Source organism: Lytechinus variegatus, chromosome 1 (assembly GCF_018143015.1).
Source record: "Lytechinus variegatus isolate NC3 chromosome 1, Lvar_3.0, whole genome shotgun sequence".
Lineage (NCBI taxonomy): Eukaryota > Metazoa > Echinodermata > Echinoidea > Temnopleuroida > Toxopneustidae > Lytechinus > Lytechinus variegatus.
Window position 1 is genome coordinate 58367738 of NC_054740.1, and position 14145 is coordinate 58381882.

The 14145-nt window shown below is 33.7% G+C and overlaps 1 protein-coding gene across 1 annotated transcript; it reads left to right on the forward strand.

Moving 5' to 3' along the window:
- The first annotated feature begins 387 nt into the window (after window positions 1-387).
- LOC121431144 (syndecan-like) lies at window positions 388-10703 on the forward strand. Its single transcript, XM_041628655.1, has 5 exons — window positions 388-405; window positions 591-771; window positions 3525-3565; window positions 5203-5413; window positions 7158-10703. The coding sequence occupies exons 1-5, from the start codon at window positions 388-390 to the stop codon at window positions 7322-7324; spliced, it is 618 nt and encodes a 205-aa protein (XP_041484589.1). The 3' UTR covers window positions 7325-10703.
- The last annotated feature ends 3442 nt before the right edge of the window (window positions 10704-14145 follow it).

A 14145-nucleotide genomic window follows, 5' to 3' on the forward strand; every position in this document is an offset into this window, starting at 1 on the left:
CAGCTTTTGTCCTCTTTCATTCTATTATTCTCTAAAGGAAGTTAAAATGTTTTGTAATCACTCAAAGGGTTATTTCCTATTCGTCTAATGCAAATTCGTCCAATTGCCAACTCGTCTGCTATCATTTGGTCTACCATCAGTTTGTCCACTAACCACTTGGTCTACAGTGTACTTTCATTTAGTCTAATGCTATTCTGTCTAATAACCAGTTGGTCCAATAGACATTTAGTCCATGTACCATTTGGTCTTATTTGACTGAAAGTTTAATTGTGCAAAATGAATGAAAATTAAATGGATATTAGACCAACTGGTTATGAGACGAAATGGTAATTAGACAAAAGTGCTGACTGGACCAAATGGTTGTTGTCCAACAGAATGTTGGACGGAATGGCATTAGACCAAGTGGTGAGTGGACCAGTTGGCAGAAGATGATTTGGCAATTTACCATCTGAAATTCAGTCGAACGAAGCTTTGTTAATGATCAGTGCTAAAAAACTTTATTTATACCATGATTTTATATTCTATTTTACTGTTTATTTACCACAAATTAGTTTTGTTGCAGGTGGAGTTTTGATATGTAATTAAGAAAGTGTTATCTTTTTTTTATCATATGCCAGAATGGTGAAATCTACATTGATGATGGAACGGATAATGTTCGGGCTCTGCCCGCTGAGATAATGGAGGCTATTGAGGCGAGCGGTGACGGACCAAATGCCATTGGTGGCACAACGACAGACGATGAGGATCTTATACCCACAGAGGGATCAGGAAGTAAGTATATTTTCCGGGGGGGGGGGGGGGGGTTGTTTCACAAAGAGTTGACTATGACTTTAGAGTCACACTAAAATGCATAGCAGCATGCAGTATAAAAGGCTTGACCACATTGGTCACATCATGTCAAGAGGATGCGCGCTACTGCGTATCTAGCAATACTATCATGCATTGAATATCACGTACATGTATGCGTCGGCATTTAAGTGGGACTCTTAAGTCATACTTGGCTGTTTGTGAAATACCCCCTGATCGCTGTTCAGTAGAGGGCCATTTTCTCCAGATCACTGATAAAACACACACGAGTATCGAGCCATTTGCTCCCAAACTGTGGAACATGTAGCCCTCTTCAATAGCAAAATACCCTTGGAAAATTTCTGTGTGGTTTGATAAAAAATAGTGATTTCTAGTATTGGTAGTTTGAATAAACAACATCTATATGAAAGAAATTGCCACTAAAAGGAAGTAAACCTTCTTTCCAGATCACTGATAAAACACACAGGAGTATTGAGCCATTTGCTATCAAATGGCGTAATAAGCAAAATAGCCCTGTAAAATTGCTGTGGGGTTTCAAAATAGTAATTTCAAGTAAACAGAAGTTTACTTGAAACAACATCTATATAAAAAAAATTGTCCCCCTACCACAGATGTGCACGGATGTACACATTGGTAATGATAGTACCCATCGCATTTCCATTCATTTCAACTGCTTTATGATACTGATGAGCATGAAGCCTTGCAAAATGAAAATATGTGCACCAACTTACAATTTCAAAAAAGCCCCCCCAAAGGCAAAATAATAACAATCAATGTTGTTCCAAAACATTGTGCATATTTGTTTGTACTTTGTAAGGTTTGAAACATTTATTTATAGCAAGTTTAATAGGGATCCACCAGTTAGTTTCTGGGTAGGTAGATGATGTTTACAATAAACATGTACATGTGTTATACCTGGTACAACCCAAGCTGTACATGACTGGAAGGATAGAAGCAAGCATACAGGATATTCATGTCCATCAACCTGCTAAATTAAACCAATTAAAACAATCTTATGAAATCCGCTGCTCACCGGAGCTCCATTATCGATTGCTATGTTGCATGACATTGTAGCAGGAAAGCGTCTGTGATACGTTTGAAGTTAAAGGTCACTACTGTTTCTACTTTTAGAACTGAGAGGAAGGTGTGGCCAAAGAGATGGTTGAGGGATGTTAGACTGATCCCTTTAGGCCTACATTCCTAACAATAATTTCACAAATCTTTTTTTTTGGTCAATTGATTCTAAAATATTGTAGAAGTAGCACTTTGGTATATTTTGACCTAATGTAAAAAGCATTGCTTTACATAAAACTGACAGATCATATAATAGAACTAGTAGTTTTATGTTATTCCTGCCTCAAATATTATAAAGCAAACTTATAATATATTAGAGAAAACTAGAGTTCAGATTCTTGGCCACTGTTGATAAATTATTTTAAAAAAATATTAATCTTTGATACCAGTTGATAGATTTGTAACATGCTCTCTTTTTGCTGTTTTAAGTGTTAAGAAAAAAAACCTACAAAATAAAAATACACTATATCAATTATTAATGGTTCATATTGTTATGTTTGATTAAATGGACATTGGTTCAATTTAAGTAGAACAAACTGTGGAGCTTCATATCATAAAAGAGATGAGAGAAACAAATTTTGCATGGTAATAAATATCACAGTAATATGCATTTGCATATACATGTAAATGGGAATTCTATTAAAAGAATTTGATTGACCTGTGAACACCAATAGAAACTTATTAAAAGTCATTGAAAGTATTCACAACTGATTAATCTGTGCTTAAAGGTATTTTCTAACATTGATTTGACTTTTTAAAAATCTGAGCTGCGAGGTCCCACTTATCATCTGCACCTGTGATATGTTACAAAAATGAAGCCCAGAAAAAATCGCGTCTGAAAATCATTATTAAATGCTTCAAAAAAGTGAAATATAAAGTAACTGGAAATAGTATCTTAATTTCATCAATACACTTATGTGTTTATTATTATCGGCACGATAGAAATTACACAAAACCATCAATTATAACGTATATCGAAAGGATTTCTTTCGATTTTTTTTGTTGTTTTAGAGTTTTTAGATTGGTAGAAAGGCATTCATGTACACATTTCATCTCTCCTTTGATATTTTTTTAAATTACATGTCTACAACGTTAGCATATACCTTTAACCAATCTCCCCCAAAAGAGGTTCTGCAATGCATGGCGCCACAAATATAATGAAGTTACGAAGCGTCCATTTTTGTTACAGATGAAAGAAGATAGAAAATAGATTACCATGCGTTTTGATATTCAAAGTATTGGTTTGTTTTGTAATAGAATAAACATAATTTTGTTGAGAAAAGGTTGTGTAAGTCTACTCTTGAAGGGAAAATTCTATTCTGTTATCTTGTTGACCTGTGAACATGTAGGTGTTAGAAACCAAAGTAGGTCTGCCTTTCTCACATCCTCCAAACTGCAATTATGTACGGTTCAGAAAATGCATTAGGAAACACAATAATTTATGGTTTGAAAGAAAAATAGTCTTATTGAAATTAAAAACAAATCTCAGTGGCCTGTGAAAAGTGAACAATAAGAGATTTTTTCGAGAGAACCCTGGGAAGTAGTGATATTTGGATCACCACTCTTCCAATGACGGCCATTCTTCAATTCATTAAATAGAATTCACATGTAAATGAACTTATTTACCTCTTTCCACTTTGCAGATAACCTTGTTGATCCAGCAGTCTCTTTCTCTCCCACATCAGTAAGTATTAAATATGAAAGGTTATTGTGCACTTTGTGCAAAGCTTATTGTATGGTATTGACTAGCCTTGAGGGGGGGGGGAGAACCAAATATGTTGCCAGCAACAGAATCATATTGACCCGAGTCTTCAGACGAGGGCAATATTGTTCTTTTAAGTGAGATATATTTGATGTTTTAAGAAAAAAGAGCTGGTCAATATTTTAATTCATGTCCACATCAGACATCAAGAGCAAAATCATGAAAATTTAGATATTTCACCCTCTAAAACATGGGACTCTATTATGTCATGTTGAGCAAAGCCTCTGAGCTTTACCATTATGGCCATTGTGACATTATTGAGATGTTGCTTTTCTGATGTGGGGACACAGTACCCAGTGTTGTCTCATCTGTTCTTGCTGCGCAGATCAATTTGTGTATCTCTTTCTCTGCATCCTCAGATGACTTGATGGGAGACCAGGGAAAAAACAGGTATATTTTGCTTCGTCTCTCCATGCAAAGTCGGTACGCGCATAGAGACATACGAATGATATACCTATCCCTTCCCATTATTAAGAAAATCCAGGGCAATACGATATTGTATTAAAATCACCAGCTCAGATGTCTGATATGGGTGATAACATAAACTATTCTCAAACTTTTATGAAACATTTGTATAAAGTGCTTTTATTTGTCTTTAATACTCTGAAATATACAGCAATATATGCAATGAACAACTATATTATCACCCACAAATGGCAATTTATTTGCATCATTTCGATAACAGTCTTTGAGTCACATTTAGCTCATTCCCAGATTTCTCAAATTCAAAATGTCTGTTGGCTGTGTTGACTGCCTTCTTACATACCTGTATGGTAACTTTGTCATGGGAACAACCATGGTAACACGGTTCAGCAGCCAATCATCAAGGTTGTCATGGTAATGCAATATTAGGACCTTGGTGTTAGTAAAGTCTAATATCAGACATGTATAAGCACAAAGAATGATAAACATATGTAGGTTTCAAAAACAATACAGGCTGATTTTTATTATCAGTCTTTCACTGAAATCTACATCTTTTAAAATAGATCTGTGATGAAAATGCACCCAGGGTAGGAAATAATTCTTAATGCTAATTTTCTTTTCCACATGGGGCGATTGCAGAATTCAGGGGCTGTGGGCAATTCCTTTCATTTAAAGGGCTACTTTTTAGGAGTAAATGTAATTGTGCAGTAAAAGAAAAATATTATTCTTGAGCCACAGCTAAGAATATTGATTTTTCTGAATAATCTTAAATGTTGTATGGAACAGATCTTCGGGAGACTCGAGAAAGCATGGTTGCCCCAACGCATACATTTTGGGGGGATTTTAGGAGCAATTCTGCATTAAAAAAAATAACAAGCCATTATGTAAAGGAATTCCACACTGCCCTGAAAATATTTTGAAGAAGGGGAACAATGCTGACATCAATAAAAGGGTTTCAATGAACAATAATAACAATGAATCATTACCGGTATGCTTCGTAACTGGAGAAACTTGGTGGGTCTCGTAAGAAAATGAAACCTGTTGAAAATATCACTATTCAAAGATGATCTAATTTATCATCATTTCATTTATTTTAAAGCCCACACTATGAATCTCTCCCCTTTTCTCCTCCGCAGAAAATAACGACTATGAATAACAATATAAACGAGAACGCTGGCGGGAGTGGTGGACCCACAATTTCAAATGGCATTGCACCAATTTATGACGAGGATGGGAATGTGAGGTATAAGAATGGAAATGATGCCCTCGGAGCTGAACCCAACGATGTCAATGAAGAGCCCCAGAACTTCTTCAAGATGATCTTTGAGAATCCCGCTATCTTAGCAGGTAAGAAGATCGTCACATCCCAACCATGGGCTTGAATTAAATCCAAGGTCATGTTTGTTTGGATGCCCCAATGATTGACCTCTACGCCCCTTTTGTTGGCCTTTGAAAATTTGTTGGTGGCCATTTTTTTAAATTTTATCCATATATACATGTACATGTATACTTTATTATAGAAATTTACCCTATAGAAGTAGCATTGATCTCCCACCCTCCTTGTTGGAATTAGAAACCTGCCTACCCTTTTTTTTTGGGGGGAGGGGGGAGTTGGTTAGTAAAGATTTACATGTAAGTGTGGCAGACTTTAAAGTCATCCCCACATTGTTCCTTACTCGTAATCTCATTTAAGTTTAGGTGGGAGCCCGCACCCACTGAGCAAGATCTGCCCAAAGTAATGAGGCGTTGTACTTCATTTAACTAGGCAGTAAAGAGTGACTTGAAGTAACACTTAATCATTTTTTAAACATGTGCTAGTGTACTCTTGATATCTTGCAAGAAATCTCATTCATGAATACCTGGTTGTGTGTGTGTCCCCTTTAGTATAACTTAAACAATATATACTGCGCACATCAGACTTGGCATAAGTCACACTTTGCTCCTTATGTAAAAAACACTCTGACCAAATGCACTTTATATTGCAACTACTATTAATAAATTCAGTGCTCCTTTAAGTCACACTTAATTCTTAATGAGAACATACAGCTTATTAAAATAGTAGAAATAGCTTTTCCTCAGTTCTTGGTCAGTCTGAAGTAGAATCAATCGAAATATGATGACATCGTGCTATTAATGCGAAACAGATTATCTAATAAGTGTGTGCTTATAATTGGAACACAATGCTTTCAAAAGAAAAATGATTAATTGGAAATATCCTGGTTTGGAGTGATATGAAGTGTTCTTTCCTCTTTCGCTCTGACATTGCATTCCATATCTCTCTTTTGAAATTATAAATGGAGTATAGCCTTTTAAATGAGATGTTATTAAAAAATTGTTTACTTGGTAATGGATTATGGATTCAACCATTCCCCCTCAATGCTCTGCCATGGCCTATTGTTATGTACATAATAATAAAAAAGACTGAATAAACCAGTCAGGCCCCACCTCTCTGTACCATGTTTAACAGGTGTATTAATGGGACTATTTCTCCAAATATTTTCTAGTCATATTCCTGGTCATGTCATAGAAATACTGCATTTCATCAAAATGACACACATATCGATTGGATCTTAATAAAACTTTGACTTCAACTTGGGCTTGGTTTGTGAAACTTTTGACATTTTTATGTCAATGTTAGTATATTTTTGTTATATATTTTCAAAAATTTTATGATTTGTATTCTATTTTATCCATTAGAATTACCACCCACATGTTTTGTAGGTATAGATAAAAACACATGTGCCAAGTGGCTCTGGGAGCAAATGTATAAATAGAGAAATAAAGAAAATAAGCACAGAATTCCATCAAATTTGGGTATTTTTCCAATCAATATTAATACACTACCACATCCGCTATTCTGTGTTAGTGATCATCAGCATTAGCGGTTTTTCAGCTACATGAGCTGTAACATTTTCATGATTTCACAATGATAAGTCTACGTTAATGTACCAGATCTTGATTACTGATAATATGTGACAATTAACCTTGAATCAAAAGACTTTCTCATCAAATAATTGTTTGCTGCAACTACATTCTTGTACCTTTAAGATGACTAAGAAATGATTATTTTTTTGTTCCTGTTTGCTTGTAGGTATGGTTGGTGCTGTGGTTCTGATTCTTCTGACAGTTGTTCTTCTCTTCCTCTTTGTCATCTACCGCATCAAGAAGAAGGATGAAGGAAGCTATTCCCTCGACGAGCCACACAAAGTCAAGGACCCCACAGCATACTGGAAAGACACTAAAGAGTTCTACGCATAAAACACTTTCACCTTTTTTCTTTGAAGAGATTTTTATTTTATTCGCGTATCTTGTTTTGGGAGAAGGCAGGGCAGGGATAATGCTCAGGTCGACTCGCCAACAATTATGACTCTTTTATTTCAACGATCAAATTTGGAAGAACTCAACATGATACAGGCCTGCATAAACTTCTTTCCATCACGAACTGACTGACTGGCCTCGAATTCTAAATTGTTATATGCAAGGGTATGTTTTGTTTCTTTGAAAGAAATGAGTATTTTTGTTTATACATCCAACAAAAAGGGGAATGTCGAAGGTATTTTTTCTTCAGTGCTTAGGTCTCAGGGTGTTCTAATTGAGGAAAAGTTATCCTCTTTTAATAGTTGTTCATGTTATGTTTTAATCCGTAATGATAAAAAGATACACGTCATACGGTTTCTTTTTATCTTAAATCATCTTAAGAAAAAAAATTATAATGGGATCTTGTTGTTGGGTTACAAACAAAATGCGGATGAAGAAGCTGGTAAAGGATTATTTAAGTTGAATGGTATATTTTCTACAGAAATTTTGCACTTTTATGATGTATCTTTGCACAATGTTTTAGCCTTTTGATTTTTTTTTCTTGATTGTACTTTAGTTTATTTTTACCTTGAAAAGAGAAAATTGTGTACTTAAGACTGAATTAAATCTTCCATGTAATCTTCATTTGAATGAACACTGAATTGGATTATACATGTAGATCCAATCACCCATTAGGTCAACAGCATTCATTCCAAACTTATGTTTATTCTCCAGTTAGAATACATTTGACACGATACATTGTAGATTCTTTATATGAATTAGAAGTCACTGTTTTCATTCAGAATATCAAAATAGGAAATAAAGCAAGATCTTTCCCAAAATAATCTATGATACCGTATAAAATGGTGAAGCCCGTTTTCATCCGGAACTCTTTTCTTTCACTTTATTCTCTTACATTACTATGAAATGTGCCTCCATCAAAAAAAAAAAAAAACACCAACAAGAGAAATGTGTATATGTATAAATGAAGTATGATAGATGAAATGGCTGTAGACCTCGTCTAGTTATATTTGTATTAGTGAACTCGGTTGTTTGATGTTTCCTCTAATAGTTTCAGACCTCCCCGTGTTCAATCATGTTGTATCGATTGCATACCAGTCTGTTTGGTGTTTTTATAAGAAAAAAATATCAATATTATTATCAAGCATGAAATATGGAGTTGTACTTATTAATGGCTACTGTGTGTTGATGATAAACACATGGCACTAAATGTAAGTGTTACCAGTAAGTTATTGCACTCTCATTTTTATACAACATAGCGATAGGTTTTACTGCCAGTGGAGAAATTCAATTTGTTAGCTTGATTGTGTGGATGAACTTATTTTTATGGGATGAATGAATTTGCAAGAGTGGTGTACGTATATGTTTATTTTGTCTGGAAGATTAAACCCAGATATACTGAAAAGAATGGCACAATTGCATCTTGACATTCAATCAACCCAAAAGGTCACAGTATTCTGATTGATGAATTTAAGTAGATAAAAGATATATAAAAGCTCTTTGTTTCACAATACTACATGGATACTAAAAAGAATTGGAAGAATAACAACAGAAATGTCAATTTTCAGAGTTCCTTTGCAAATCAAATCAGAAGAAAGAAAATGATGTGAAAAGTTGTGAAATATATTCATTTTTACATATTGTGTTTCTTTTTGTGAGCTATTTGTAACCTGTAAAACGTAACATGTGTAAGAAAATGTTTATTGTTAAAAAGTGACTCCAATGTATTAAACATTTTTCTCTAAGTTAGTGATTTACAAAACGCTACACCTATGAAATTTGTACAAAGAATGTAGCATTTTCTTTATTCAATACTTGTATAAGTTACATAGCGGGTTTTCCATGTACGTTAAGATATTTAACAGAGTAATTTTAGATGCTGAGGCATAATACGATGAGTATTTGCCAATGCAAGACTGTATATATGCTTTTAAGCTTGCTTTCTTTTATTATTATTATATTGGTGGTAGAATTTCATGTATATTATTAACCAATTTTAAGAACAAAGTTCTACACATTCAGAGGCGTAGTATTGAGAGTTATAGTGATCTCTATCTGGTCATCATTTTTGTTTAAATCTCAAATTCATATAGCAATATGCGCAATTTGCACAATCTACCTGCTTGTTTCAGTTACTCATAAAAAATATTCAAAGACTATTCAGCTCTATTTATACCTCCGATACTACTCATTCATATGTCTATTCGACCTTTTTCCTGAAATCGATTGACCATTCTAAAAAAATACAGATCCATTTTAAGTTCATCAGGCAGGCAGGCTAGCATGTCTCGTTTGCATGTTTTACTTGGTTTATTTTGACCGATATGTTAGCTGAAGTTACATTTTAAACTGATTTGAGTGAACGTCATGTGTACAAAAAAAAAGATGTGTGTAATTTGTAATTTGTGTATGAACATCAAGAACTATGCACGATTTATGCGACCCTGAAAATGAATAGACAATTATTTAATCTTCTAAGTAGTGAGTTCAGTTGTCAGTGATCATGTTAGTCGTGATTTTAATTTTCATACAAGTGACTGAACTCGGCCCGTCAATGTCTATATTCATAATCAAGAAGAGACAATCACAAGTCTTCTGATCCAAAATTTGATTAAGAATTGATAATACTTAATGTTGATTCCTTCATTCTTTTGGTAATATTCTAATCTAGTGTAAGAATATTGGGTTGTTTGGCATAATAGCATTTCAAAATATATACAATTAATGTGAACTTCTCTGATGAAAGAAAAAGAAATAATTCAGTTGTAATGGTACTTTAAGTCGCTGGCTTGAATACAAATTTTTGACATGATTTCACAAAAAGTGCAAGCAAATTCTTTGAAAAGAGGGGAAGGTTATAATGTTATCCTGTATTGTGAGATACAACTATCTTTATGAAGACTGAAATTTCTCAATGTTGGATATTTTCTTGTTTGTTTGTGGACCAAAGTTAATTAAATGCTGTGAATTGCTTTCAGTATCCACAAAATGCTATATAGTATCAGCAACAGAATTGCGTCAGCTAATCAGTTTGCATGAAAATAAACTGGGATCCTTTTTTTTATCACCATCTTAAATTTTAACTTCTTGATTTTTTTTAATTGGAATTTTAAACTGCCTTTCTTATTTGACAATAAATATAGGAGTAATCTAGCCTATCTAAAATGACTCAATTTGAAACAAACATAAGGCATTTTAGCTTTGAGCATTGTTATGTGTTTATAATAATATATCACCTTATTCCCCTCGTCTCCTTTGGTTTTTATCCCTTTCTTAAAGATGTCTGCCATCAATAAATTCACCAGCATTTTTTCATAAATATGTATGTTTTCTTTCTTTTTTGTGAAGTGTATGTATGGAGGATGATGAGGAAAAAGAGATGGAGGAAGAAACAGATGAGGGAAAGTGAGAAATTGAAAAGTTTGGAGCTATGAATGAAGAGAGAGAGATCTAGAAGTGGGAAACGTATATATAAAGGAAAAGTGAAAGATTAAGAAACGAAAAGGAATTAAGATAGGAGTGTTCCAGAATGTTTATCAAAATCTTATTTTATTTGAATTACGTCTTTGAGTTCCATTGTTGCCCTTTTATTATCGGGGCATTTTTTTCTTCATGCTATACAAATAAAGAAATAGATAAATGTATACTCGACCCATTTTAGAAGTGAAATTAACAACAGGAGCTAATGGTAAATTCATTTCATTCACAAACGGCCTGTGAGAATGAAGTATGTTTATGTTGCTAGTTGTTGCCCCAGAACGACCACCACTCCCCCACCCCATCCCCTCGGCAGATCCTTGCGGGGGTGCAAGGTATGCAAACCCAATCTATATATTTTTGAGAATTGTCCATTTAACATGTACATGTATATCATTATAGCTAAATCTGTGAAAATTGTCTTCTACGTCCCGTTTTTAAATTTGCTATTTACATATATGCACCTTTTATCTTAAATTCCTGGACCACCCCCCCCTGCCCCCATTTGAGAAAAGAATAAATTTGCTGTGTGGAATATAATCAAACATTAGTTTTCTCTTTGTTTAGGGCTATCAGGACCACCTTAGTGGTGACATGACATTTGCTCTTGCGATATTTGCTCCTAGGACATTTGCTCTGGTGTTAATATCTCACAGGGCCTTGGGTTCAAAGCTCAAAATGACTTCTCAAAATGATATTGTGGAAAACTGTATCTATTGTGGATTCAACCGTTCCGGTCAATGCTATGCCCCGGCCTATTGTTACGTACATAATAAAGACAGAATTAACCAGTCAGGCTCCACCGCTCTCTGTACCAAGTTCTACAGGTAAATCAAATCTGTTTGCATTGGGCAAGTTGCCTTGTCTAGCAGTTGAGCTTCATGTGCTCTATCTGCATTTTATGCAGGAACTATGGGTCAATGGGTTTAAAGTGATGCTGGAAATTTGAAGTTTCAAGCTCAAATTTAAGTCCATGTCAGAGCATCAAGAAAAGAAAACCATCAATGAGGCCTTCCTGACCATTCCCTGCATCATGATGTAGTCATTCACGTCAAACTGATACCGATTTCTGTTCATTTTGTATGATAATTCTTATCCGGAAGAGGGTAGTTTGGCAGTCATAATTGTAGTGAAACTGGAGCTGGGACCTAATGGCAATTGACATCCATGAAATTACACTTTACTTGAACTATGAATAATCTAAGGAATGATATCTTTAAGTTTTACAATATTCATACATAATTCAATTGTAATTCTCATGATAACTTTGGTAAACTGTTAATGTAACTTTGTGACTGAGTAATAACATTGAACATTCCTCATAATTTATTTCATATAACAGAAAATGACTTATGTTTAGGATTTACTCAAAATATCCTCTCCGATTCTGAGAGTCAAAGTTTATAAGTTAGCATCCTGACACAATTCTACATCTTCGTAATTAATCATATTCGAAACAGTCTTGGACACATGACACTGAGTAAATAAGAGATAAACAGTTTGTGACGATCTTCATTCTTATCTAAAATTAAATGGTTCTCTTCTGACCTTGAACTTTTATGACAAACAAGTTCAGATTGTAAATCTAGATTTGTTTTATCTAGAAAGAAAACATGACTAAAGATAAACAGATATGGGCCATTCTTGGTCACATTGTGACCAAAACATGATAAATTTTAACTTTAATGAGTTAAAAATCTAACAATTAAGAAGTTTATAACTAATTATGATAATTTGAAATTCACAGGAATATCAAAATGAGCTGCCAAAGGGATTACTACATTAAAGGTCAAGTCCACCTCAGAAAAATGTTGATTTGAATCAAAAGAGAAAAATCAGACAAGCACAATGCTGAAAATTAAATCGGATGTAAAATAAGAAAGTTACGACATTAAAAGTTTCGCTTATTTTTAACAAAATAGTTATATGAACGAGCCAGTTACATCCAAATGAGAGAGTCGATGATGTCACTCACTATTTCCTTTGTTTTTTATTGTTTGAATTATACAATATTTCAATTTTTACGAATTTGATGATTAGGACCTCCTTGCCTGAAGCACAAAATGTTAAAATAATGGAATTCCACGTGATCAGGGAGGAATGAAACTTCATTTCACATGACAATGACGAGAAAAGAACAATACTTCATATTTTATATAATAAAATACAAAAGAAATAGTGAGTGAGTGATGTCATCAACTCCCTCATTTGGATGTAACTGGCTCGTTCATATAACAATTTTGTTGAATATAAGCGAAACTTTAAAATGCCATAACTTTCTTATTTTACATCCGATTTTGATGAAATTTTCAGTGTTATGCTTGTTGAATTTTTCTCTTTTTATTCAAATCAAGTTTTTGTTGGGGTGGACTTGTCCTTTAAGTATCAAGTATTGTGCTTCTGTGTAAAGTTACACACGCACCCCACTCCTTTTTACCTCAGACCTTGAACCTGTGTACTGGAGAGAAAGCAAAAGATATATTCAAATGATATATTCAAATGATAGCTGACAAAACATGTTAATGTTTTATAACCTTTGAATTACTAAATATCTAAAAAAAAAAGACTTATAACTAATTAAATTCAAGATTTGTCAAAATGGTATGGTCCATAGTCACTTAATTGATTAAATGACATTGGAATTGCTTTTCCTAGCTATTTGTCTAACTTCCACTGAATCAATTAGAGAATCTTTTCTAGACACAAATTAATGTCCTCTTAAGTCTACTCAGGTGTGAAAATATAAAATGGGTCTCATTTTACTTTTCTCCATGAATTCGCATTGATTTTCCTGCAATCTAATGAAGGAGCAATATGTAAACTAATTCTCATTTTCCTGTGGGAAGCATAAATATGCTAAAATCAAATTAGCATACATGTTAAGTTGTCCTTCACCCTGTTCTTTATTGTGAAAACAAAAAAGAAACTCAAAAAGGCAGACAAAACTTAAAGGGGAAGTTCACCCTGACAATAAGTTTATTATGAAAATAACATAAAAAAATAATACAAAATATTGGTGAAGGTTTGAGGAAAATCCATCAAAGAATAAAAAAGTTATCAGAATTTGTATTACTTGATTTGTGATGTCATATGCGAGCAGCGTTCCTATCGCATGTTAAAAAAATCAATGAAATGTCATTTTTTCAGAAAATTGAAAATGGCTTTTATTGTACCTTTGGTATATCAATGCACAATTCATTGCATACCTGGAGCTCCTAAAAAGAAAATAAAACATAAGTCAGCATGAACCATTAAAAATTAAATCTATGCATTTTATATTACAA